Here is a 23726-nt window from a genome sequence, read left to right on the forward strand (position 1 = left end):
ATAAATATTAGTCTCTTATAATTTTCCATTATGCCGGGGGTCTTGTTTTACAATTAACTAATAAAAACTGAAGAAAAATAACATTTCCCTTTGCTCTTGACCTGGTATATCAGGTAATCAGACTCAGCAGTCATCATTTGAAGTTATACTTATCAGTGCTGAATCTGCAGACAGGCATCGCAGCTCTCTGGGTAACTCCCAGCTCTGCCCTAGACCTTCTGCCTAGACTGTTTGGATAGCGCCAATATAGTTGGGATCAGGGTGACAGCACCTGAAAGCCAGAGAAGTACCACTGGAGATCAGGCTCTAACCTTTCACCAGATTTTCACTGTTCAGTGGTTTAAAATCATTCATTAGGCTCCAACCTGACAGTAGAAGCGCTTCCACATAACCACACACTGAAAGGCAATGCCCATTTTTATTGAATATGCAGGAGCTGAAATCACCTTTGAAAAGAAAACTTTACAAGTAAGGCCCTAGCTATATCTTTGTAGGGAGTGTCCGAGTCATATTTGATCCTTGGTATACGGCATATATGGCGAATAGTTGGCGAACGTAGCAGCAGGTTGTGTCCTAAGCCCACGCAGCTGGAGGAGACCCAGTACAGAGCCATAGACTACAAAGGAAAGAAAAACACAGTCAGTTATTCAGCTGCACTGGTAAGGCGGCTCAAGCCCATGGACTTTCTTCCTCCTCAGTGAACCAAAGGATAATAGGCTGCCAAGTCTTCAAAAGCATCCAAGAGACATGATTGTGTCCCTGAAGGAAGGAAAAGGCCCCAGCGCTCGTTTCTGCTCTTGACCCTGAAGCTATCTATGATCAGAATGAGCTCAGAAAAGAACACAGTGAAATGAGGATAAAACGTGTGTGTGTACACGGTGGAGGGGGGTTTACATAAATGATAAGAAATGGCACTACCACACCTGGGACAGGGGCAATCTATTATTTAAATTACTCTTACTGTGTTATCACTTCCTCCATACTGTGCTATTGTCTGCATGCAGCGTGTGACATTTTCACTGAAGTTAAGCGTCAAGGCCAAATCATTTAGGCCTAGATTCTTTAAAAAAACCCTGTTATAAAATCACGGGCTGCAATCTCAGCCATTCTGGTAGCGAATTTAAAAAAGTGAGTCATTCTCAAAAAAACACTCATGTAAATAAGATTGGCGGAGAGTAGTGAAGACTCACTAAATTTGCATGTGTCCATCACTAGTGATAGTGATGGGCACATGAGCAGAAAAAAATGCAACTCCCCCCCCCCCAAACGCAATAAAAGTGGAAGAGATGTTCAATCTCTCCCGCTGCCAACCAACACCCCCCCTTTGCTGCAGGAGAGATGCCCACTCCCATTGCCAAGCGAAACCTCCCTCTGCCTCTGACCCCTCTTCCCCGTACTTTTAATTAGATGGCTGACCAGAGGGATGCCTACTCCCTCCGGCCAGCTGGCCTGCCTCTTCCAAAATGGGCCTTCCCCTCCCTGGTGAACCAGGAAGGGGCCTAAGGCTCTGATTGGGTTGGACACCTAAGGCCCCTCCTATGGGGTGTACAGGGGAGGTGTCATTCGGCAGAAGGAGAGAGTTGGCAGGGGGGAATTGTGTGGCAGTGGGAGAGAATAGGCATCAGTCCCGCTGCTTGGAGGGGGGGAGAGGAGCGCTTCTCAAAACGGCTTTTCTAGCAGTCTCCAACACTGCTATGCTGGGGTTTTAAACAGTGCTGTCACTGAAAAAATCAGTATAGCTTGCCGGGCCTATGTTTCCAGACAGATTTCTAAGGGCATCAGGCCGCCAAGTGGTACAAATTAATATCTTGAGTATTTAAATAAAAACCCAAAGATATTTGGAGCATTGAGATAAAGCAGCAGATTTCTGCTACTCAGTGGCCACGGATTTGGATTTGGAGGATGAGATCTACAGCGCCAATATCTATGAGAAAAACCTGGTTCTTTTTGTTACATAGAATTTTTTGGACCCCAGTTCATTTGCAAAAGTTGGACAGTTCAAAGTCTAATAGATGCTGCCACTGTCATCTTGAAATAGGGACACTGGATCATTTGTTGTTCTATTGTCCCTTGATACTCAATTTTTGGAAATCAATATGGGGACAAATTAATTTGATACTGGAATCTTCGATTCCGTTGTCCTATGAGGTGGTCATCTGTGGGACATTGTTGTCAACTAAACCTTCGTCATTATAACTGGGATAGCCATAGAACTGGAAAAATTGGGACAGACTTAATTTTTCCTTTTGATGGGAAACTTCATGGTATAAATATGAAAAAATGAATTCAGAAATATCGTGTCATCATAAACTATTTAAATTAACATGGGGTCCATTGACAAATTTTGTTAACTCTGATTAGTTGGATTAGGCCTTTATTTCCTATTTGATTTGCACATTCAGGGAGGGGGGTAATATATTTTGTGGTATTCATTAATCGAATCCAAGTGTTGTTTTATGATATTAATTGTATGCATAATTTAAAGCACTTTGCTTTTGTTCTCGAATTAGGGGGGGGGAAATTTTTATAGTATTCTTTGATCGATTGTAAGTGCTGTCTATGACGTTAATTGTATGTCTATATTTAATGCACTGTTCTCAAATTGAAAATTAATAAAGATTTATAAAAAAACAAAAGACCCAAAACAGTGCTGTCACTGTACCAGCACTCCTGGACCATTTTGTCGCCCAAAGCTGACGTTGTTCTTGGAGAATGGCTCGGTGATTTTAAAGAATCCACCGGAGTGCTCATTTTGATGTTGAAGAGCCCATTTGCATGTCAGTGTTGGAGACGACCAGAAACCTCGCTAAAAACAGACAAATCCGTCGCTAAAATGCGTGCAGGCTAAACCGTCGGAAAACAGTTTAGCGACAGCGTTCAACTTTTGAGAATCTAGGCCTTAGACTTCTATTTAGAGAAGCTTCTCTCAAAACTGAGGTGCAACAAAGCAAGAGATGGAAAATGTGCCATGTTCAGAGATGCAAGCCAGTGTTCTCTCTGAGGTATTCAAACAGCGGAGCACATCTGCCCTGCACACACTCCCATTGCCCTTGCATGTGCAAACCACATCTGCCCTGTGCACTCTCTCAAGGCATTCGCAAGTGCAAATCACATCTCCTGCCCTTACACATAAAGCATATCTCCTGCCACAGTTAAGTAACTAGGACTGTAGAAGTAGATTTAAAACATTTCTTCACTCAACATGTAATTAAACTCTGGAATTCATTGCCAGAGAATGTGGTGAAAGGAATTAGCTTAGCAGGGTTTAATAAACAGATAATTCCTAAAAAGAAAACATCCAAAAGTCATTATTAAGATGGATTTGGAGAAATCCACTGCTTATTCCTAGGGTAAGCAGCATAAAATGTATTTCATTCTTTGGGATCTTGCTTGGTACCTGTGACCTGGGTTGGCCAATGCTGGAGAAACAGGATATGGGGGTTTGAGAGATCTTTACCCCCTCTTCTACGAAACTGTGCTAGTGGTTTCTAGCATGGGGAGCCACATTGAATGGCCCACGCTGCTCCCGACACTCATAGGAACTCTATGAGCATGAGGAGCAGCGCGGCTCTAGCGCGGTTTCATAGAAGAGGGTGTTAGTCTGTCCCAGTATGGCAATTCTTATGTTATATTACGTTAGGACTGAATGGGCCTGGGGGGAGAGGGGAAATTAAGATAGACCCTCCCTATAATACCAAGGAGAATGGAGGAAGGGGGGTGGAAGAAGAAACCCCTTCAGATCTAGTATTCAAACCCTGCAAAAAGCAAACACATTCCAGACCTCTACAGACAACCTGACACAGTAATACAGACTGAAATCCAAAAGAGATGCACATTTCCCAACATTACTACTACTATTAATTATTTCTACAGCGCTACTAGATGTACGCAGCACTGTACAGAGTTACGAAGGACACTATCCCTGCTCGAAAGAGCTTACAATATAAACAGACAAAACAGATAAATGCGGCATTCGACTTAGTGGATCACAACATCCTTCTACAGATCTTAGATGCAATAGGCATCTCAGATAAAGTATACTCTTGGTTTGAAGGATTCCTAAAACTCAGAACCTACAGCGTAAAATCAAACAAAGAAAAGTCAGAATCCTGGTCAAACCCCTGCGGCGTACCACAAGGATCTCCACTATCCCCCACCCTCTTCAATCTCTACACTGCTTCTCTAGGAACGCATCTGGACAATATGGGCATAACCACCTATAGTTATGCTGATGACATCACCATCCTCATCCCATACGATCACTCTAAACCTACCATGACAGACAAACTTCACCAAACACTTGAAACAGTCACAAACTGGATGAAAAATCACAAACTTAAACTCAACCAAGACAAAACCAAATTCATCCTTCTCGAAAATGACAAGATCCAAACCACAACCAACTTAGACATAAACACAATCAAATATCCCATCCAAACCACCATAAAACTACTTGGCATGACCATAGACAGATGCTGCACTATGCAACCGCAAATAAATAAAACAATTCAGAAATCATTCGCAATCATGAGAAATCTGAGACAAGTCCGAAAATTCTTTGAAAGAACACAATTCCAACTTATAGTACAATCCCTAATACTAGGGATATTGGACTACTGCAACATCCTCTTCCTTCCTTGCCCTGCAACTACGATTAGACAACTCCAAACGATCCAAAATACAGCTTTGAGACTCATCTACTCATTGAAAAAACATGACCACATCACTGAAGCCTTCATCAACTCACATTGGCTTCCAATCCAAGAAAGAATCCAATTCAAATTCTACTGCATACTATTCAAAACACTACACGGAGACAGTCCATCATACTTGAACAATCGCCTCATACAAGCACCCACTACAAGACAAAGAAAAACGCACGCCCCATTCATACCCCCCCCAATCAAGGAAGTAAAAAGAACAAAACTACACGACGGCCTCCTAGCCACCCAAGCCGCAAGGCTGGACAACCAGATCTCCAACCTCTTGATGACCACCCCAGACTATAGGACGTTCAGAAAAGAAATAAAAACCACACTTTTCAAGAAATTCCTGAAGCAGCAATAACATCACGACCGCTTATTAACTCTAAAACTGACACTTGATCTACCCACTACTGCACTAATAATAACAAAAGAACTCCCACTATGACCACCTATTAACTCTTTTACAAACCACCTCACCCTCAACAACCTGCTAAATGTTTATAAGATCTACAACTTACCTCTCTAGCTAATCATTGTAACTCTGTTTTTTTTAAACTAACCTTTTGTAATCCGCCTTGAACCGCAAGGTAATGGCGGAATAGAAATCCCTAATGTAATGTAATGTAATGTAATAAATGGGATGCCAGGGTGGGGGTGTGAATCTGCTTGTTAGGGTGGTGAAAAGAGGGGAGTGGGGAGTAGGGTTATAGATTGAAGGCTAAATCAAAAAGGTGGGTTTTCAGTCTGCTTTTAAACAAGGTAAAGGAAGGGATGTGTCGGAGGAACTCGAGTAGTTTATTCCAAGCATAGGGGGCAGCTAGATGAAAGGAACAAAGTCTGGAATTGGCAGTGGAGGAGAAGGGTACAGATAAAAAAAGCTTATCTGAGCAACAGAATTCCCGGGGAGGCGTATAGGGAGAGAGAAGAGGAGAGATACTGAGGGGCTGTGGCATGAACACACTTGTAGGTTAGTAATAGGAGTTTGAACTGTATGCAGAGTCAGTGATGTGATTTAAGGAGAGGGGTAAGGTGAGTGTTTGGCAGAAGATAAGTCGTTTAACTGAGTTTTGTCTGAGCCTTGCTTTGGGCCCAGTATCTCTTTTCTGCTTCTCTGTTTTTCCTTAACTTTCTTTCCAGGATTTTCTGTCCTGACATTTCATCTCTGTCTACCATCCATCTGCTTCTTGTGTACTTCATCCATCCTATTCTGCATTTCCCCTTCTAGTTTTTGTCCTTATTTTTCCTCCTATGTCCAGCAATGCCCCTCTGTGTCCTTTTCCCTGTCCTGTGCTCCCTTCCTCCTCCCTGCAGATCCAGCAATACCCCTCTATGGCCCTATGCTTTCTCCATACCCATCATCTCCTCTGTGTCTCTTTTCCTCCTATGTCCAACTTATCCCTTCTCTCCCTTTCCTCCTGCCCCTGTCAGCATCTCTCTCCCACAACTTCTGTCCTCCCTTGCCACAAACACAGGGCTAGTATCTTTCCTTGTCACACCCTGATCCCCCCCTCCCTCTGCAGTCCAGCATCTATTGCCCCTTCACCCCCTCCTTTTGGTCTGATTGGCATCTATCTTTCTCTCTCTCCATTGCTCCCCCCCCCAGATCTCACCCTCTCTCTTCCTTCCCTTTTGGACCTGGTCTCACTCTGTCTTCCCTTCACTTCTCCACAGGTCCAGCATCTCTTCTCCTCCTCTCTCCACTTCCACCTCCATGTGGGTGCATTATCTCCCTGATCCCCTGCATGTAGGTCTGACATCTGTCTCTGCTGTTCTTACAACCCCCTTCCCCTGTGCAGACCAGCATCTCGTTCTGCCCCCCATCCCACCTGCTTGAGAATCACCTCTTCCCCCAGCTCCCTTACCAGTTCTCCATTTTGCTTTCTCCTGCTCCCCCTCCCCTCCATAGGTCTGGCATCTCTTTTTCCCTTCCACCTGGCAGTCCCTCCACAGTTCGAGCAGGTGACAAATGAAGGCAACAATGTAAACAGGCTACCTGTGGCCAGCCCTGCCAGTTCTTTGTAGCACCTAGCCACAGGAAATTTCATCAGCAGGAAAAGCCCTGGCAGTCTGTTTACATCATGGCCAGTGCAAATCATCAGCTGGGATTCTGGAAGATTGCTATGGAGGTGAGGGAGATAAAGAGATGCTGGACAAATGGTGGGGGGAAGAGATAGGAGAAAAAGAAATGGGGAACAAAATCTGTATGTGTGGTGGGTGGAAGCAGCGGAAAGCGACACCAGACCCACATGGCTGTAGAGAGTGGAAAGAGTGTGTGGGGGTGGGGTGCAAGAGTAGGAAGGAAGACATAGATGACTCATAGCAGGAACAGAGAGTACCAGGTGGCCCCTACCATTCGGCGGCCCTAGGTATTTTGCTGGATTCACTTGCGGGGAATTCATCAACTGACACTAAACATCAAGACACTCATCAAAATATAATGGAGCTTCTTGGCATTTAGCACGTGCTAACATGATTAACGTACGCTAAATCGCTTAGCACCCATTGGTGAATTCCCCCCTCAATGACAGCTCTGCCTTTGCTTGTTCAACTGACCTACACACACTCCTACAGCCCTCACGCATGCAAAGCACATCTCCTGCCCTGCATTTGTTTCCAAAGCCTTATAGACTTACAGAGGGGACTGTTGCAGCAATGGGGATCATCAGGACAGAAATCACTCTGATTCCGTTGGTCACGTACTTCTGGAATCTTGACAGTTTAACCTTTCGCACAGCAAAAATCTGGTGAAGGACGAAAAAGCATGAAGACAAAATTTCAACCCCTCATGGCCAGCAATATACTTCATCACACATCAAGTTTCTAAGTTTAATCAATATTTGATATACTGCCCATTCGAGAATCCATTCTGGGCAGTTTACATTATTCTAATTTAGAAAGCAGAGAGAGGACAAGAAGTTACATCATGGATATATGAAAGTGAGGTCTTAGCTACCCACCAGTGGGTGGCAAAAGTGAGGATAATCAATGTTAGCAAGCTATATTACATTATACTCCTTAGGCTTCCTAGAATAAAAATGTAAGGCACCATCTGAGATAAATACCAAGTTATTCCCATCTACACTATTTGATGAAGGAGTGATGTTACTTTGTACTGAAGAGAACAAAGTGCAATCATAATACAGGTTTTGGACAAGTTAGTTCAAACTCTGATGGACTCTAAAGTGCCCCGCCTGCCTGAAGACTGTGCTTGCCAAGCTGTTTGAAGTGGCACTGCTCGGTGGTGTCTGCGAAATTTCCACAGGTACCGCCCTGGGCATGGGACTGCTCCCTACCCAACCTCTGATTTTGCCCAGGGTTATTTCTTTAAGTGAATGCAGTCCTATCAAGGGGCCTGTCGGGGAGTTGGGAATCCCTCCGCTGGTTCCCCCGCTGTCCATCCTGTCCAATGACTTTGTGGCCGTGCCCCCTCTGGTTCTGATGGGTGCTCGGCTGAAGGTGATTCGGCACAATTTCTGCTCTGCAGTTGGCCCACTCCCTGCAAGATCATTTTCTTGTTTCTCCTTGTCAGGCAGCATGGAAGATGCAGGTTTTTCACCAGATCCTTCAAAGATTGCTAGATCTCTAAGCTGCTGTTCTGGTTCCCCCTCAAGAGTGTAGCACCGTCAGGTACTCGATTTATTTTGTGGTGCCCAAATTACAGTGGTCCTTTCAGCTCATCTTAGTTTTGAAGGGGGTCAACGGGGCTCTCAGTGTTCCATCTTTTCACAGGGAAACACTGCAATCTGTGATTCTGGCGGTTCAGCCGGGGGATTATTTAATCTCTCTCACCCAGTCGGAGGCCTACTTGCATGTTCCAATTCAGGCCTCCTATCAGCACTTCAGTTCTGTGCGCATTTGGGCGAAGTCGTCTCAGTAGGGCACCCAGGTCATGGCTCGGGTGGTGGAGTTTCTGCAGTCGCTGGGATGGGTGGTCAACTTTTCCAAGAGTCAGTTGGCCCATCTCAGCACCTGGAGTACCTTGGGGTTCTGTACGACACCTTCTTGGGGAAAGTTTTCCTCCCAGAGACCCGGCTAAGCAAATTGCAATCTCAGATTCGCCTGCTTATGGCATCCCGGTGTCCTCGGGTGCATGATTTCCTCCAAGTCTTGGGGTCGATGGCGGCTTCCCTAGACATAGTGAGGTAGGCTTGGGCCCACATGCGTCCTCTCCAGTATGCTCTGCTTTGGAGGTGGTCGCCCCAGAGGCGCAATCTGGATCTCCCTGTTCCTCTGAGGGGCTTGGTTCGCTACATTCTTCGTTGGTGGCTCCAGACCTCCCATCTTGTTCAAGGGACGAGTCTGGATCAGCCACAGTGGACGGTGCTTCTCACGGATTCCAGTCTCCTCGGTTGGGGAGCTCAGTATCTAGGTCATTCAGCTCAGGGCACCTGGTCCACAGAGGAGGTGTCCTGGTCGATCAATGTTCTGGAGACCAGTGCTGTCCATCTGGCGCTGTTAGCCTTCCGCTCCTTCTTGATGAGAATGTCAGTCTGGGTTCTGTCGGACAATGCCACGGCGGTGGCCTATTTCAATTGTCAGGGGGACACCAAGTGCACTCAGGTGGCACAGGAGGTGGCTCTGCTCATGGTCTGGGCAGAATCTCATCTTCAGGACATCTCGGCCTCCCACATAGCCAGAGTGGAGAATGTTCAAGCAGACTTCCTCAGTCATCACGTGCTAGATCCCGGAGAGTGCAATCTAAGCCACATGGCCTTTCATTTGATTGTGCAGTCTTGGGCTCAGCCCCTCATGGACCTGATGGCCACAAGTGTCATCACCAAAACACCCCGCTTCTTCAGTCATCACAGAGTCGGTCAAGCCGAGGGCCTGGATGCTCTAGTTCAACCATGGCCAATGAAGGGGCTGCTATATGTGTTCCCTCCATGGCTATTAGTGGGCAGAGTACTACTCCGCATTGTTCATCAGGCCTGGTGGTTCTGGTGGCTCCAGATTGGCCCCGACGTCCATGGTATGTGGATTTGGTAAGGCATCTAGTGTCGGATTCTCTTCCTCTGCCTCTTTCCGCCGATCTTCTGATCGGCCCCATTCCCCTGTTCAATCCGGCTCCCTTTTTTGTCTTAAGGCTTGGCTCTTGAAAGGGAATACCTAGGTAAGAAGGGGTATTCAGATAAAGTGATCTCCACTCTTTTGGGGTCCTACAGACTTTCCGCTTCTCAGGCTCATGTGTGGGTTTGGCGTATATTTGAGGAGTGGTATACAGCACGGGGAGTGGTCTCTTCTCTCGTTTCCCTGCCTAACATCTTAGAGTTCTTACAGCATGACCTGGACAGGGGCCTGGCTTAGTCTTCTCTCCGGGTTCAACTTGCGGCCCTGTCAGCCTTTCGTGGGTTAATATGGGGTCAGCGTCTGACTGCCATTCCTGATGTCATTTGCTTCTTGTGGGCGGCCAAGTTGCTCAATCCTCCCTTGCAATCATCTGTTCCCTCTTGGGATTTGAATCTGGTTCTGTCCGGGCTAGTGTGCCCCCCATTTGAGCTTCTGGGTGCCTCTTCATTGAAGGACCTTACTCTTAAGGCGGTCTTCTTGGTGGCTGTTACTTCTGCTAGATATATTTCAGAGCTGCAGGCTCTCTTGTAGGTCTCCCTTCCTGGAGTTTTCTAGGGAGCAGGTTGTATTAAGGCCTGTTCCTTCCTTTCTGCCAAAGGTAAACATAGAAACATAGAAATAGATGGCAGATAAGGGCCACGGCCCATCTAGTCTGCCCACCCTAATGTCCCTCCCCTACCTTCGCCCTGTGAATAGATCCCTCCCCTACCTTCGCCCTGTGAATAGATCCCATGTGACGATCCCATTTGGCCTTAAAATCAGGCACGCTGTTGGCCTCGATCACATAGAGTGGAAGACTATTCCAGCGATCAACCATCCTTTCTGTGAAAAAGAATTTCCTGGTGTCAGCTCGTAGTTTCCCTCCCCTAATTTTCCACGGATGCCCTCTTGTTGTCGTGGGACCCTTGAAAAGGAAGATATCTTCCTCCGCCTCTATGCGGCCCGTGAGATACTTGAACGTCTCGATCATGTCCCCCCTCTCTCTGCGCTCCTCGAGTGAGTATAACTGCAATTTGTCTAGCCGTTCCTCGTATGGGAGATCCTTGAGTCCCGAGACCAACCAGGTGGCCATTCTCTGAACCGACTCCAGTCTCAACACATCCTTGCGATAATGCGGCCTCCAGAATTGCACACAGTATTCCAGATGGGGCCTCACCATGGATCTATACAATGGCATAATGACTTCTGGCTTACGGCTGACGAAACCCCTGCGTATGCAACCTATGACTTGTCTTGCTTTGGATGAAGCTTGCTCCACTTGATTGGCAGCCTTCATGTCCTTGCTGACGATCACCCCTAAGTCGCGTTCTGCTACCGTTCTTGTAAGGATCTCGCCATTAAGGGTATAAGTTTTGCATGGATTTTGGTTGCCCAGGTGCATAACTTTGCATTTTTTGGCATTGAAGCTGAGTTGCCAGGACCTAGACCAGCGCTCCAGTAGGAGTAGGTCGTGCATCATGTTGTCGGGCATTGAAACATCATCTATTGTGCATTTGCCCACTACATTACTTAGTTTGGTGTCATCGGCGAATAATGTTATTTTACCCCGAAGCCCTTCTGCCAAGTCCCTTATAAAGATGTTGAATAGGATTGGGCCCAAGACCGAGCCCTGTGGCACTCCACTGATCACCTCCGTCATTTCAGAGGGTGTGCTGTTCACCACCACCCTTTGAAGCCTACCTCCAAGCCAGTTCCCAACCCATTTCATCAATGTGTTGCCCAATCCTATAGAACTCATCTTGCTCAGCAACCTGCGGTGTGGTACGCTATCGAATGCTTTGCTAAAGTCCAGGTACACGATGTCCAGGGACTCCCCAATATCTAGCTTCCTCGTCACCCAGTCAAAGAAACTGATCAGGTTGGATTGGCACGATCTCCCTTTAGTAAATCCATGTTGACGGGGATCCCGTAGATTCTCCTCATCCAGGATCTTATCCAATTGGTGTTTGATTAAAGTTTCCATTAGTTTGCTCACTATCGATGTTAGACTCACTGGTCTGTAGTTTGCTGTCTCCATCTTGGAGCCTTTCTTGTGGAGTGGAATGACGTTAGCCGTCCGACGGGACGCTGCCTTTCCTTAGGGAGAGGTTGAAGAGCTTGGACAGTGGCTCCGCCAGGACATCACACAGCTCCCTTAGCACCCTGGGGTGTGGTTGTCAGGCCCCATTGCCTTGTTAACCTTGAGCCTTGATAGCTCACTGTAGACACTGCTGGGCGTAAACTCGAAGTTACTAAACGGGTCAACTGAGTCAACCCTTGTCTGTAGCTGAGGGCCAAGCCCCGGCGCTTCTCGGGTGAAGACTGAGCTGAAGTATTCATTTAATAGTTGGGCTTTTTCCGAATCCTTTTCCACATAGTCTCCATCTGGTTTCCTAAGATGTACAATCCCGCCTGAGTTTTTACTTCTGTCACTGATATACTTAAAGAAGGATTTATCTCCCTTCTTGATGTTTTTTGCCAGAGACCCTCCATGTGGAACTTAGCCTCCCTGACTGCCGTTTTGACGGCTTTTGATTTGGTCAAGTAGTCTGCTCTAGAGACCTGTTTCCCCGATTGTTTGTAAGCGATGAATGCTTTTTTCTTCTCCTTGATAAGGGCTGAGATCTCCACAGTGAACCACTTCGGCTTATTGTTCCTTCACCGTTTACTTACTAATTTAACATAGCGGTTTGTCGCTTCCTGTATGGTGGCTTTCAAAGTCGACCACATTTCTTCCACACTATCGGTTTCTGCTTGTCCTTGTAGCGCCTGGTGAACAAAGGATCCCATGTCCTGGAAGTTTGTGTCCTTGAATTTGAGGACCTTGGTCAGTGTGGTAGGTTTAGTGAAACCTTTCCTAAGATTGAATCATACCATGTTGTAGTCACTGGAGGCCAATGTGTCGCCCACTGAGACCTCTGTGACACTTTCTCCATTGGTAAGTAATAGGTCCAGTATTGCCTGATCCCTTGTTGGGTCCAATACCAGTTGCTCGAGACCAGCTCCCTTCATAGAATTTAATAGCCTCCTGCTGCTGCCGGAAGCAGAGGTAAGTGTATCCCAATTCACATCAGACATGTTGAAGTCACCTAACACTACTGTGTCCCCACTCAAGGTGATATTTTCTATATCACTGATTATTTCCATATCCAGGTCATCATTTTGTCTTGGGGGGTCTGTAAATTACGCCAAGATACAAACATTTGTCCTTCCCTCTGGCCAAATTAACCCAAAGGGATTCCCCAGTGTACTGGACATCTGAGATTCTTGTGACCATAATGTCATCTTTAGTATATAATGCTACACCTCCCCCTATTCTGCCCTCCCTGTCCCGGCGAAGCAAGTTGTAACCTGGTAAGACCATGTCCCACCCGTGGGAGTCTGTGAGCCAGGTCTCAGATATTGCCACCACATCCAGGTCGGCATTCCTTATTTCCGTTTCTAATTCCAGGATCTTGTTTCCCAAACTGTATGCGTTTACGTACATAGCCCTCCATGTTGTATTTTTGTTATGTCTCAGTGGGGATATTCCTGCTTGAGCTACTTGAACACCTTTAGCATTGTTTGTACTCTCCCTAGACTCAGAACTACAATGTGTACTCCCCATGGACCCAGAATTACAATGTGTGCTCCCTCTAGACTCAAAATTACAATGTGACCCATAATTGTCATATGAACCTACCCCTGGTTTTGAAAGTGTGCGTACTCGCCCCTGACCCAGACCCAGAATTACAGTGACTACTTTCCTCTGCCCCAAAAAAGTATTGGCAGTTTAGTTCGCCAGGTATGTTGTGTGTGCCTGTACCCTCCCCCGACTTACCTAGTTTAAAGCCCTGTGAAGTAGGCGGGCTAGACGGTGTTCAAGGACATTCTTTCCTCTTCCGGTCAGGTGTAGCCCATCGTGTCCCTGTATTCCTTGCAAAGCTTCTCCATGGTGCAGGAACCCGAAGTTCATCTCCTTGCACCATCCTCGCAGCCAGTCGTTCGCCCTCTGTATTCGATCCTCTCTGGCTCTGCCCTTGCCCCTCACTGGGAGAATCGAGGAGAAGACTACCTGTGCATCCATCCTCCTCAGCTTCTCCCCCAGGGCTTTGAAGTCTTCAGATATGCTGTCTGGGGTGCTCCTGGCAGTGTTGTTGGTTCCAATGTGGATTAGAATCATGGGGAAGTGGTCTCGGGGCTTGATGAGTCTGTCAAGGCAAGCGGTTACATCCCGGATCCTGGCCTCTGGCAAACAGCAGACCTCTCTTGATTGTAGGTCTGATCTGCAAATTGGTCCCTCGGTGCCCCTCAGCAGCGAATCTCCGATGACCACTACTCTGTACTTCTTAGGGGTGGGCCTTACTGTTGATTCCGGAGCTGGAACCGTCTGCCGAACAACTTCTTGAACAACTTCTTGTACTTCGTTCTCAGGAAGTTGTTCAAGAAGTTGTTCGGCAGACGGTTCCAGCTCCGGAATCAACAGTAAGGCCCACCCCTTAGAAGCGCAGAGTAGTGGTCATCGGAGATTCGCTGCTGAGGGACACCGAGGGACCAATTTGCAGATCAGACCTACAATCAAGAGAGGTCTGCTGTTTGCCAGGGGCCAGGATCCGGGATGTAACCACTTGCCTTGACAGACTCTTCTTTTTATGTCACTCAATCGGTGGTCCTCTCGGAGCTAGGTAGTTGAGAGGGTTCTTCTGAGCAGAAACAGTTGCGCAAATTGGATGTTGGGCGGGTCCTTCGGGCCTACGTGCGGAGGACCCAGGAGATCAGAAAATCAGATCATCTTTTTGTCATTCTAGCGGGTCTTCATAAGGGGGATGGTGCTTCCAAGGTTCCCAGTGCGTGCTAGGTTAAGGAGACTATTACTTCCGCTTACCTTCTTCAGAAAAAAGACAGTTCCAGAATTTCTCAAGGCTCATTCCACTTGGGGTCAGGCTGCTTCTTGGGCTAAGTCTTTGCTGGTGCCTCCAGTGGATATTTGTAACGCTGCTGTTTAGTCTTCATAAGAACATAAGATTTGCTGCTGCTGGGTCAGACCAGTGGTCCATCGTACCCAGCAGTCCGCTCAAGCGGCGGCCCTTAAGTCAAAGACCAGTGCTCTATCTGAGTCTATCCTTACTTGCATATGTTCTGTTCCAATAGGAACTTATCCATCCTTGTCTTGAATCCCTGAAGGGTGCTTTCCAGATTTCTACCACTCTGGATGAAGAAGACCTTCCTTACATTTGTACAGAATCTTTTCTCTCCTAACTTTAGCGAGTGCCCTCTCGTTCTCTTCACTTTGGAGAGGGTGAACAGTCTCTCTCTACTAAGTCAATTCCCTTCAATATCTTGAATGTTTCGATCATGTCCCCTCTCAGTCTTCTCTTAAGAAGAAGAGGCCCGGTTTCTCTAGCCTCTCGTTACGGCAACTCCCCCAGTCCCTTATCCATTTTTGTCGCTCTTATCTGGACCCTTTCAAGTAGTACTATGTCCTTTTTCATGTACGTCGACCAGTGTTGGATGGAGTATTTCAGGTGGGGGCATACCATGGACCGGTATAACGGCATGATAACCTTTTCAGATCTGTTTGTGATCCCCTTCTTAATCATTCCTAGCATTCTGTTTGCCCTTTTCGCCACTGCCGCGCATTGTGCGGACGGTTTCATTGACTTGTCTACAAGTACTCCCAAGTCTCTTTCCTGGGGGCTCTCTCCGAGTATAGCACTGGACATTCTGTATTTGTGCATATGATTTTTGTTACCGACATGCATCACCTTGCACTTATCCATGCTGAACCTCACTTGCCATTTCGCAGCCCATTCCTCAAGCGCATTTATGTCTCTTTGTAGGTGTTCGAAATCTTTCTGTGTCCTCACTACTCTGAATAACTTTGTATCGTCCACAAATTTAATCACCTCACTTGTCATGCCAATTTCTAGGTCGTTTATAAATATGTTGAAGAGCACAGGCCCGAGCACCGAACCCTGTGGCACTCCACTCGTGATGCTTTTCCAGTCCGAGTATTGTCCATTCACCCCCACTCTTTGTTTCCTATCCACCAACCAGTTTTTAATCCATGTGAGTATATCACCCTCAATTCCATGGATCATAATTTTTCGAAGTAGACGTTCATGCGGAACCTTGTCGAACACCTTCTTAAAATCTAGATATATGATGTCAACCGGGTCACCCTTGTCTGTCTGCCCATTTACTCCTTCGAAGAAGTACATTCCTTTGTCAGACACTACCATATGGACGTTCAGGCATGTCGGGATGCGGTGTTCGCTGAGCGTGTTCTGATGTCGGTCATTCGGGAGTCCCACACATGATGGAGACTGCTTTGGTACGTCCTGCTTGTAAGATTAACCTATGCTGGTCTGGAGAGTTGCTAAAGAAGGAGAAATTAGGTTCTTACCTGCTAATTTACTTTCTTTTAGCCTCTCCAGTCCGGCATAGGACCCCACCCTGTATCTTGTTATGTTGTTCTTGTGGGTGTTGCGTGTGCAGATTTTGTTTTTTTCTACAGGTTCTAGTATTTTTCTAGGGCCGGGGAGATTAAGAACAGTGGTTGTGGCTTGGCTGGCGTAGCTAGCGAGCTGTGGGGACCTTTGCTATTTGCATTTGCTCCTTTGCATTTTCTAACAGCATTCCAGGCGGTTCACAGCAAGAAAACTGAGACATATCAGCGAAGAAACAAAATACAGTAGAATTCAGTGGATTACAATACAGTGAAATACAATATGATGCAGTACAATGTAATATAATATAAAATCATCGCATAAATTTACCAAACAAATAGGTTTTTATCGATTTTCTGAACTCAAGGTATGATTGGGATTGGGCAATTAGAGGACACAGCCAAGAGTTCATTTTTCCCGCTTGAAAAGCCAGAGTTTTGTCTAAGAAACTTTTAAAACGACAGGCTTTCAGAGCAGGATACATAAACATACTCGAGTTTCTTGTGTTCTTATTTGAGGAGAATAATTTTAGTTGGGTGGATAAGTATGATGGTAGTAGTCTGAAGAGTGCTTTATAACAAACTAGTTGTTTAGCCTGTTACATTAATGGGTGCTAGCAGCCCTTCTCCCTTACTTTTACCTCCTCCCTGTCCATCAGCACCCCCCCCTATTCCCTGCTCCCACTATATAGCAGTAGCTCTTCTCCTTTCTCCCTTACTTGTACGTTCCCCACTGTCCATTAGGAACCCTTCTCCCTTATCTGTAAACCATGCAGGTTTACAGATAAGGGAGAAGGGTTCCTAATGGACAGTGGGGAACGTACAAGTAAGGGAGAAAGGAGAAGAGCTACTGCTATATATTACATTTTAGAAGTCCCCCACCCCATTCTGACCAGCTCCCTTGCAAAATTTCAAAGCCGCAGGCAGCGGCGGCTCCTCACCCGATCCCCGCTTACAGCGGCCCCACACTCGCGGTCTGGTTGGCTCCCTTGCTGGAGCTTTAGAAACATAGAAGATGACGGCAGAAAAGGGCTACAGCCCATCAAGTCTGCCCACTCTGCTTACCCACCCCCTGTCTATGCCCTAATGACCCAATTTCCTTATCTTGACCCTCTTAGGGATCCCACATGGGTATCCCATTTATTCTTAAAGTCTGGCATGCTGTCTGCCTCGATCACCTGCACTGGAAGCTTGTTCCAATGATCAACCACTCTCTCTGTGAAGAAATACTTTCTGGTGTCGCCATGAAATTTTTCGCCCCTGAGTTTGAGCGGGTGCCCTCTTGTGGCCGAGGGTCCCTTGAGAAAGAAAATATCATCTTCCACTTCGACACGTCCCGTGAGGTACTTAAATGTTTCGATCATGTCTCCCCTCTCCCTACGTTCCTCAAGAGTGTAGAGCTGCAATTTGTTCAGTCTCTCTTCGTACGAGAGACCCTTGAGCCCCGAGATCATCCTGGTGGCCGTCCGTTGAACCGATTCAATTCTGCGCACATCTTTACTGTAATGTGGCCTCCAGAATTGCACACAGTACTCCAGATGAGGTCTCACCATGGCCCTGTACAACGGCATTATGACTTCAGGCTTTCGGCTGACGAAACTTCTATTGATACAACCCAATATCTGCCTTGCCTTAGATGAAGCCTTCTCCACTTGATTGGCAGTTTTCATGTCTGCACTGATGATTACTCCTAAATCTCGTTCTGCTGAAGTCCTAGTTAAAGTTTCTCCGTTCAAGAAGTACGTCCTGCATGGATTTCCGCTTCCGAGGTGCATGACCTTACATTTCTTAGCATTGAAGCCTAGCTGCCAGGTTGAGGACCAACTTTCCAATGTAAGCAGGTCCTGCGCCATATAATTCTGTAAACTGCATTCACTTACTATATTACATAGTTTGGCGTCATCGGCGAATAGTGTTATTTTACCTTGAAGCCCTTGAGTCAGATCCCCTATGAATATGTTGAAAAGGAGTGGACCCAGGACCAAGCCCTGCGGCACTCCACTGGTCACCTCCGATGTTTTAGAGAGGGTACCATTAACCACCACCCTCTGAAGTCTGCCACTCAGCCAATCATTGACCCATGCAGTTAGTGTCTCTCCTAACCCCATCGATTCCATCTTGCTTAGCAGCCTGCAGTGTGGGACACTGTCAAAAGCTTTACTGAAGTCCAGGTACACGACATCCAAAGACTCTCCCAAGTCCAACTTTCTTGTTACCCAGTCAAAGAAGCTGATGAGATTGGATTGGTGAATCCATGCTGACTGGGATCCCGAAGATTCCCTTCATTCAAGATCGTGTCCAATTTGCTTTTAATTAGTGTTTCCATGAGTTTGCACACTAACGACATTAGCTAATTTCCAGTCCAGGGGAACTTTCCCCTTACTTAGGGAGAGATTGAATAGCTCAGCCAACGGTTTCGCCAGGACATCGCTCAATTCTCTGAGCATTCTTGGGTGCAAATTGTCTGGTCCCATGGCTTTGTTCACCTTGAGTCTTGCCAGTTCACTGTAAACTTCACCTGGTGTGAACTCAAAATTCTGAAACGGGTCTTCTGTGCTTTGTGTTGCCTTCAACTGGGGACCGTGTCCCGGTGCCTCACAGGTGAAGACTGAGAAGAAGTATTCATTCAGTAGTTCGGCTTTTTGCGGTGTTGTCTCCTCTTGGGCTTCTCCAAGGGCTGGCTCCCATGAAAATGTTGTGTTGCTGTTCGGGGCCACGACAGCGGCTTCTCTCTGGAGGCGCACCGGCGTCGGAAGCCTTGTCTCTGACGTTGTGACATCGGAGGGGTTTCCGACACTGGTGCGGCTCTTGGGGGGCTGCCGCTGCGGCTTTGAACAGAAGGGTAGCATTTTCATGGGAGCCAGCCTTCAGGGAGGCTTTGGATGCGGGGCCGGATGCGGGATGCAGGAGGAGCAGCCATCGTGGGGGGCTTTGGTGGGAGAGCCAGCCGGACGCATGGACCGAGCAGCTCGGGCCTCGATGACCTCAGAGGCGTCCTCCGAGCCCCGGGAAGAGACGCAGCGGGGCGACTTGTCCGGTCGGTAGAAGGGGCGGATTTTAACCCTCCATTCGCCGCTCCCCCTTCCTCACTCGCTCCACCATTTGCTGGGAAGGACTAAAGATCCTTGTAAGCGCGCATGCGCATTCTTGTGGCCACATCCCGACAGATCAGGACTCAGGGAACACGGGATAAGAGTGCGCATGTGCGCTTAGCATTTTATTAGTATAGATGCAGCCAAATTTAAAAATAACTCTAGTTTTGAAAGGGAGCCAATGAAGTTGCACGTAAAAAGGGCTTACATGGTCAAACTGTTTTAATCCACAGTTCAGACAAACAACCGCATTTTGAACCAGGCGAAATCTTCGCAATATTTTCTTGGTTGACCCTAGGTATGTGATATTACAGTAGTCTTAGATAGATAGGATGGTGGATTGAACTCGGATCCTAAAGGACTCCATGTCAAAATATTTTTTTATGGTTCTTAGTTTCCATAAAATAGAGAAGCATTTTTTAGTCAAGTTGGTCCAAAGTTTTGTCTCAGTCTCTACCTGCTGGTCATGATGAGATATAACCCGCTTGTAAGATTAACCTAGGCCAGTCTGGAGAGGCTAAAAGAAAGTAAATTAGCAGGTAAGAACCTAATTTCTCCTTCTTCCTTACTTTCAGTTTTCAGTACGTTACATAGTGCAGCAAGAATGTTTAAAAGACCCCAAAATCACCTTACCTCTACAATGAGCAGATTGAGGAGTCCCAGAAAGATAGGTAGAATCCATGTTGAGTCTGGCAGAGTCAGGTCTGGAAACCACAGCAGTCCACCTGTCGCCATCTGCATGTGCACAGCAGAAACTGCCCCCATACCCCCCAAATAATGCATTCATTATTCACTCGCAAAACAACTATAATTTCATAATCACAGGCACAGATTAGCTAGAAACTGCCTCAACCGCTATACAGGCTCTTACTGTGCTCAGTTTGGCTCTTGTACAGCATCATCTTCAAACCTGTTAACATAAGAACATAAGAATAACCTTACTGCATCAGACCAATGGTCCATCAAGCACAGTAGCCCGTTCTCAGGGGGGGCCACTAGTACCTGACCAAAACCCAAGGAGTAGCAACATTCCATGCTACAGATCCATAGAAACACAGAAATATGATGGCAGATAAAGGCCAAATGGCCCATTAAGAGTCAATGCACCTAATCTCACCAGATGCTGCTTAGTGTATATGTTTTATTGTCATGTCTATATTGTAAATTATGTCATCTCTGTCCTGTCTCAATTATATTGTGGATGTACTTTGTAACCCGTTCTGGGCTCCTTTGGGAGGACGGGTTAAATAATTGAATGAATGAATGAATAAATAAATAGTCTGCCCATCCGCAGTAACCATTCTCTCTTTCTCTCTCTGAGAGATCCCACATGCCTATCCCAGGCCCTCTTTAATTCAGACACAGTCTCTGTCTCCACTACCTCTTCCGGGAGACTGTTCCAGGCAAAACAGTGGCTTCCCCCATGACTTTTCCTCCAGGAAATTGTCCAAACCTTTCCTAAAACCAGCTACGCTATCCACTCTTACCACAACCTCTGGCAAAGCATTCTAGAGCTTAACTATTCTCTGAGTGAAAAAAAATTTCCTCTTATTGGTCTAAAAGTACAGTATTTCCCTGTAACTTTATCGAGTGTCCCCTAGTCTTTGTACCGTATTTTTCACTCCATAAGATGCACCCTAGATTTAGAGGAGGAAAACAAGAAAAAAACATTCTGAACCAAACTGTGCACCCAGCCTCCCTCACTCCCTGCCAGGCTCTGCACTCAACCCCTCACTCAGGCTCTGCACCCTGTCCTCCCTTCCCTGCCAGGCTCTGCACCCTGTTCCCCCTCCCTACCAGGCTCTGTACCCTGTCCCCCCATTCCTTTCCTGGCTCTGCAACCTGTCCCCCCCTCCCTGTCAGGCTCTGCACCCTGTCCCCCCCTTCTCTGTCAGGCTCTGCACCCTGTCCTCCCATTCTTTTCTTGGCTCTGCACCCTGTCCCTCCCTTCCCTGTCAGGTTCTGTACCTTGTCCCCCCATTTCTTTCTTGGCTCTGCATCCTGTCCCCCCTTCCCTGTCAGGCTCTGCACCCTGTCCCTCCATTCCTTTCTTGGCTTTGCACCCTGTCCCCTCCTTCCCTGCCAGGCTCTGCACCCTGTCCCACTGCCCTGAAATGTAACCTGCCCCCCCCCTCACCTCTGGTGGTCTAATGGTGGGTTGGGACAGGAGGGATCCATCCTAACTGACTAACAATTTTTTCCTCCTCCCCCCCCCCCCCGGTACCTTTTTAAAACACCCAGATCGTCCTTTTAAAACACCCCCGCCCCCATAGTACCTTTTTTTTGAAATGCAAGATATCAGAGATGTTTATTTCCAAAAGCTAACATTTAAATTAATAAATGCAAAATAAAATACTTTTTTCTACCTTTGTTGTTTGAACACTTTTTTTGGGGTAAGTGACTCCATGTGTCACTTTTCTGTTTTTATCTGTTTCTTCTGTTTGTGCAGGGTCTCCTGTCTCTCTGACATTTCTTCTATTCCCAGGTCCACCATCCTTGTTCCTTCTGCACCCCTATTTGCCCTATCGAGCAACTTCCTTCTCTGTCCCTATCCTACCTTCCTGTCCCCATCTGCCCCTTTTCCAGGACTGTCCCTCAGTGTCCTAATCTCCTCCCTTTTCCAGCATTGCTTCTATGTTCCACTGTTCCTACCTTCTCCTAATTGTCTACCATTGACAGTCAAATTTATAGGTTATATCGCTTTATATAAGTGAAAGTTTGTAACCTCTTACTTCAATTATAAACACATCTATTTAACATTTAATAACATTGCAAAAACTGCTATATTTCTTCAATACCATTGACAGTCTGCATCCCTGAACCTGTAATCCCTCCTTGCCAGTGACGCTTCACCGGCAGGAGAAAGCCGCGAAGCAGCCAACGCTACTGGAGGGAGGTTTGCTGCTCTCGCTGGGAGGGTTGGAAAGATTCACTTGGGGGGGGAGTGGAGAGATAGGAGGGTCAGCGGGGGTTTGGCTGGGAGGGGGGGAGAAGCGGTCTGCCTCGGTGCTCCATTACCTTCTTTGGGCAGCAGCAGCTTTTACAATTTGCTGCTGTTGCCGGCTTCAGGCCTTCCTCTCTGCCGGGTCCTGCCTACTTCCTGTTTTCATGAAGACAGGACCCGACAGAGAGGAAGGCCTGAAGCCGGCAACAGCAGTGAATTGTGAATGCTGTGCTGCCCGATGAAGTTCAGGACACCACGCTTTGGGTGACAAAAGGAGGAAAGGGAGCAGAGGGGGAGAGAATTGGGGAGAGTGTTGCTGTACCCAACTGCAGGGAATGAAAGGAGATGTCAGAGCTTGGAGGGAAGACGAGACGCCAGGGCATGGAGGGAAGGAGGAAGGTATGCCAGATCAAGGGAAAAGGAAGGGGGAAAGGAAGGAGGAGATGTCAGAGCATGGAGGGGGAGGGAGAGATGGAAGAAAAGGAAAGGAGAGAGATGCCGGGAATCAGGGAAGGGATGATGCCAGACCATGAGGTGGGAAAGAAAGAAAGGAGAAGAGAGAGATGCCAGAGCATAGGGGAGAGGGTGGTGACAGAGAGAGAAAAACGGAGAGATGACAGAGTTGAAATCAATCATGTACAAAGGAGAGAAGGGGCACGGGATAGATAGTTTATGGAAGGAGCATAGAAAGAGGGAAGATGCCATATGGAAGAGAGAGAGAGGGCGCACACTGGATACAAAGAGCACAGAGAGCAGTGAATGGAAGGGGCAAGATAGAGGATGAACAGTAGATGGAAGGGGTAGAGAGAGGGAAACAGACACTGAATGGAAGTGTGGGGGAGAGGAAGGACAGCTGCTGAATGGAAGTGTGAGGGAAAGGGGGAGCAGATGCTGGAAGGAAGTGGGGAGGAAAAAGAAAAAAAGGGCACATGCAGGATTGAGGGAAGAGGATAGAGTTAGTTACTGGAAGGGGTGAGGGAAAGAGGTGGCAAGCTATAGGTAGACACAGTGAAAGAGGGAAATTGAGGACTGAATAGTAAAAAAGAATTTAGACAGAGGCAGAAAATAAATTGAGAAGGAAGACCAGGGAAGAACAGGAGGAAGGGAGCGGAGAAAGAGATGCCAGAGCAGGGGGGAAGGAGAGGAGACAGATACCAGACCAATGGGGGTGAAAGGAGAGATGGAAGGGGGAGGCATACAGTTTCTGGAAGGGGCATAGAAGGAGAGAAGATGCCATATAGGGGCAGAGATGGCAGACAGTGGATGGAAGGAAGAGAGTAACAAGAAGATGAGGAAAGCAGAAACTAGAGAAGACAAAGGTAGAACAAAAATTTTCTATTTCTTTATTGCTTTGGGAGACATATAAGAACATAAGAACATAAGAACTGCCATCTCCGGATCAGACCTTCGGTCCATCAAGTCCGGCGATCCGCACACGCGGAGGCCCTGCCAGGTGTACACCTGGCGTAATTTATAGTCCACCATATCTTTATATGCCTCTCTTAAGGAGA

General features: G+C 47.0%; 1 protein-coding gene across 1 annotated transcript in view; it reads right to left on the reverse strand.

The window, feature by feature from the left end:
- Window positions 1–399: 399 nt before the first annotated feature.
- The window catches only part of LOC117355151 (cytochrome c oxidase assembly protein COX18, mitochondrial), a 58421-nt gene continuing 35094 nt past the window's right edge, over window positions 400–23726 (reverse strand). Inside the window, exons 5-7 of the mRNA XM_033933280.1 lie at window positions 19905–20026; window positions 7340–7447; window positions 400–616 (exon numbers count right to left, since the gene is read on the reverse strand). Of these exons, the coding sequence (XP_033789171.1) occupies window positions 443–616; window positions 7340–7447; window positions 19905–20026 (404 nt within the window). The 3' untranslated portion in view covers window positions 400–442. The remainder of the gene's footprint in view (window positions 617–7339; window positions 7448–19904; window positions 20027–23726) is intronic.

Source organism: Geotrypetes seraphini, chromosome 2 (assembly GCF_902459505.1).
Source record: "Geotrypetes seraphini chromosome 2, aGeoSer1.1, whole genome shotgun sequence".
Classification (NCBI taxonomy): domain Eukaryota; kingdom Metazoa; phylum Chordata; class Amphibia; order Gymnophiona; family Dermophiidae; genus Geotrypetes; species Geotrypetes seraphini.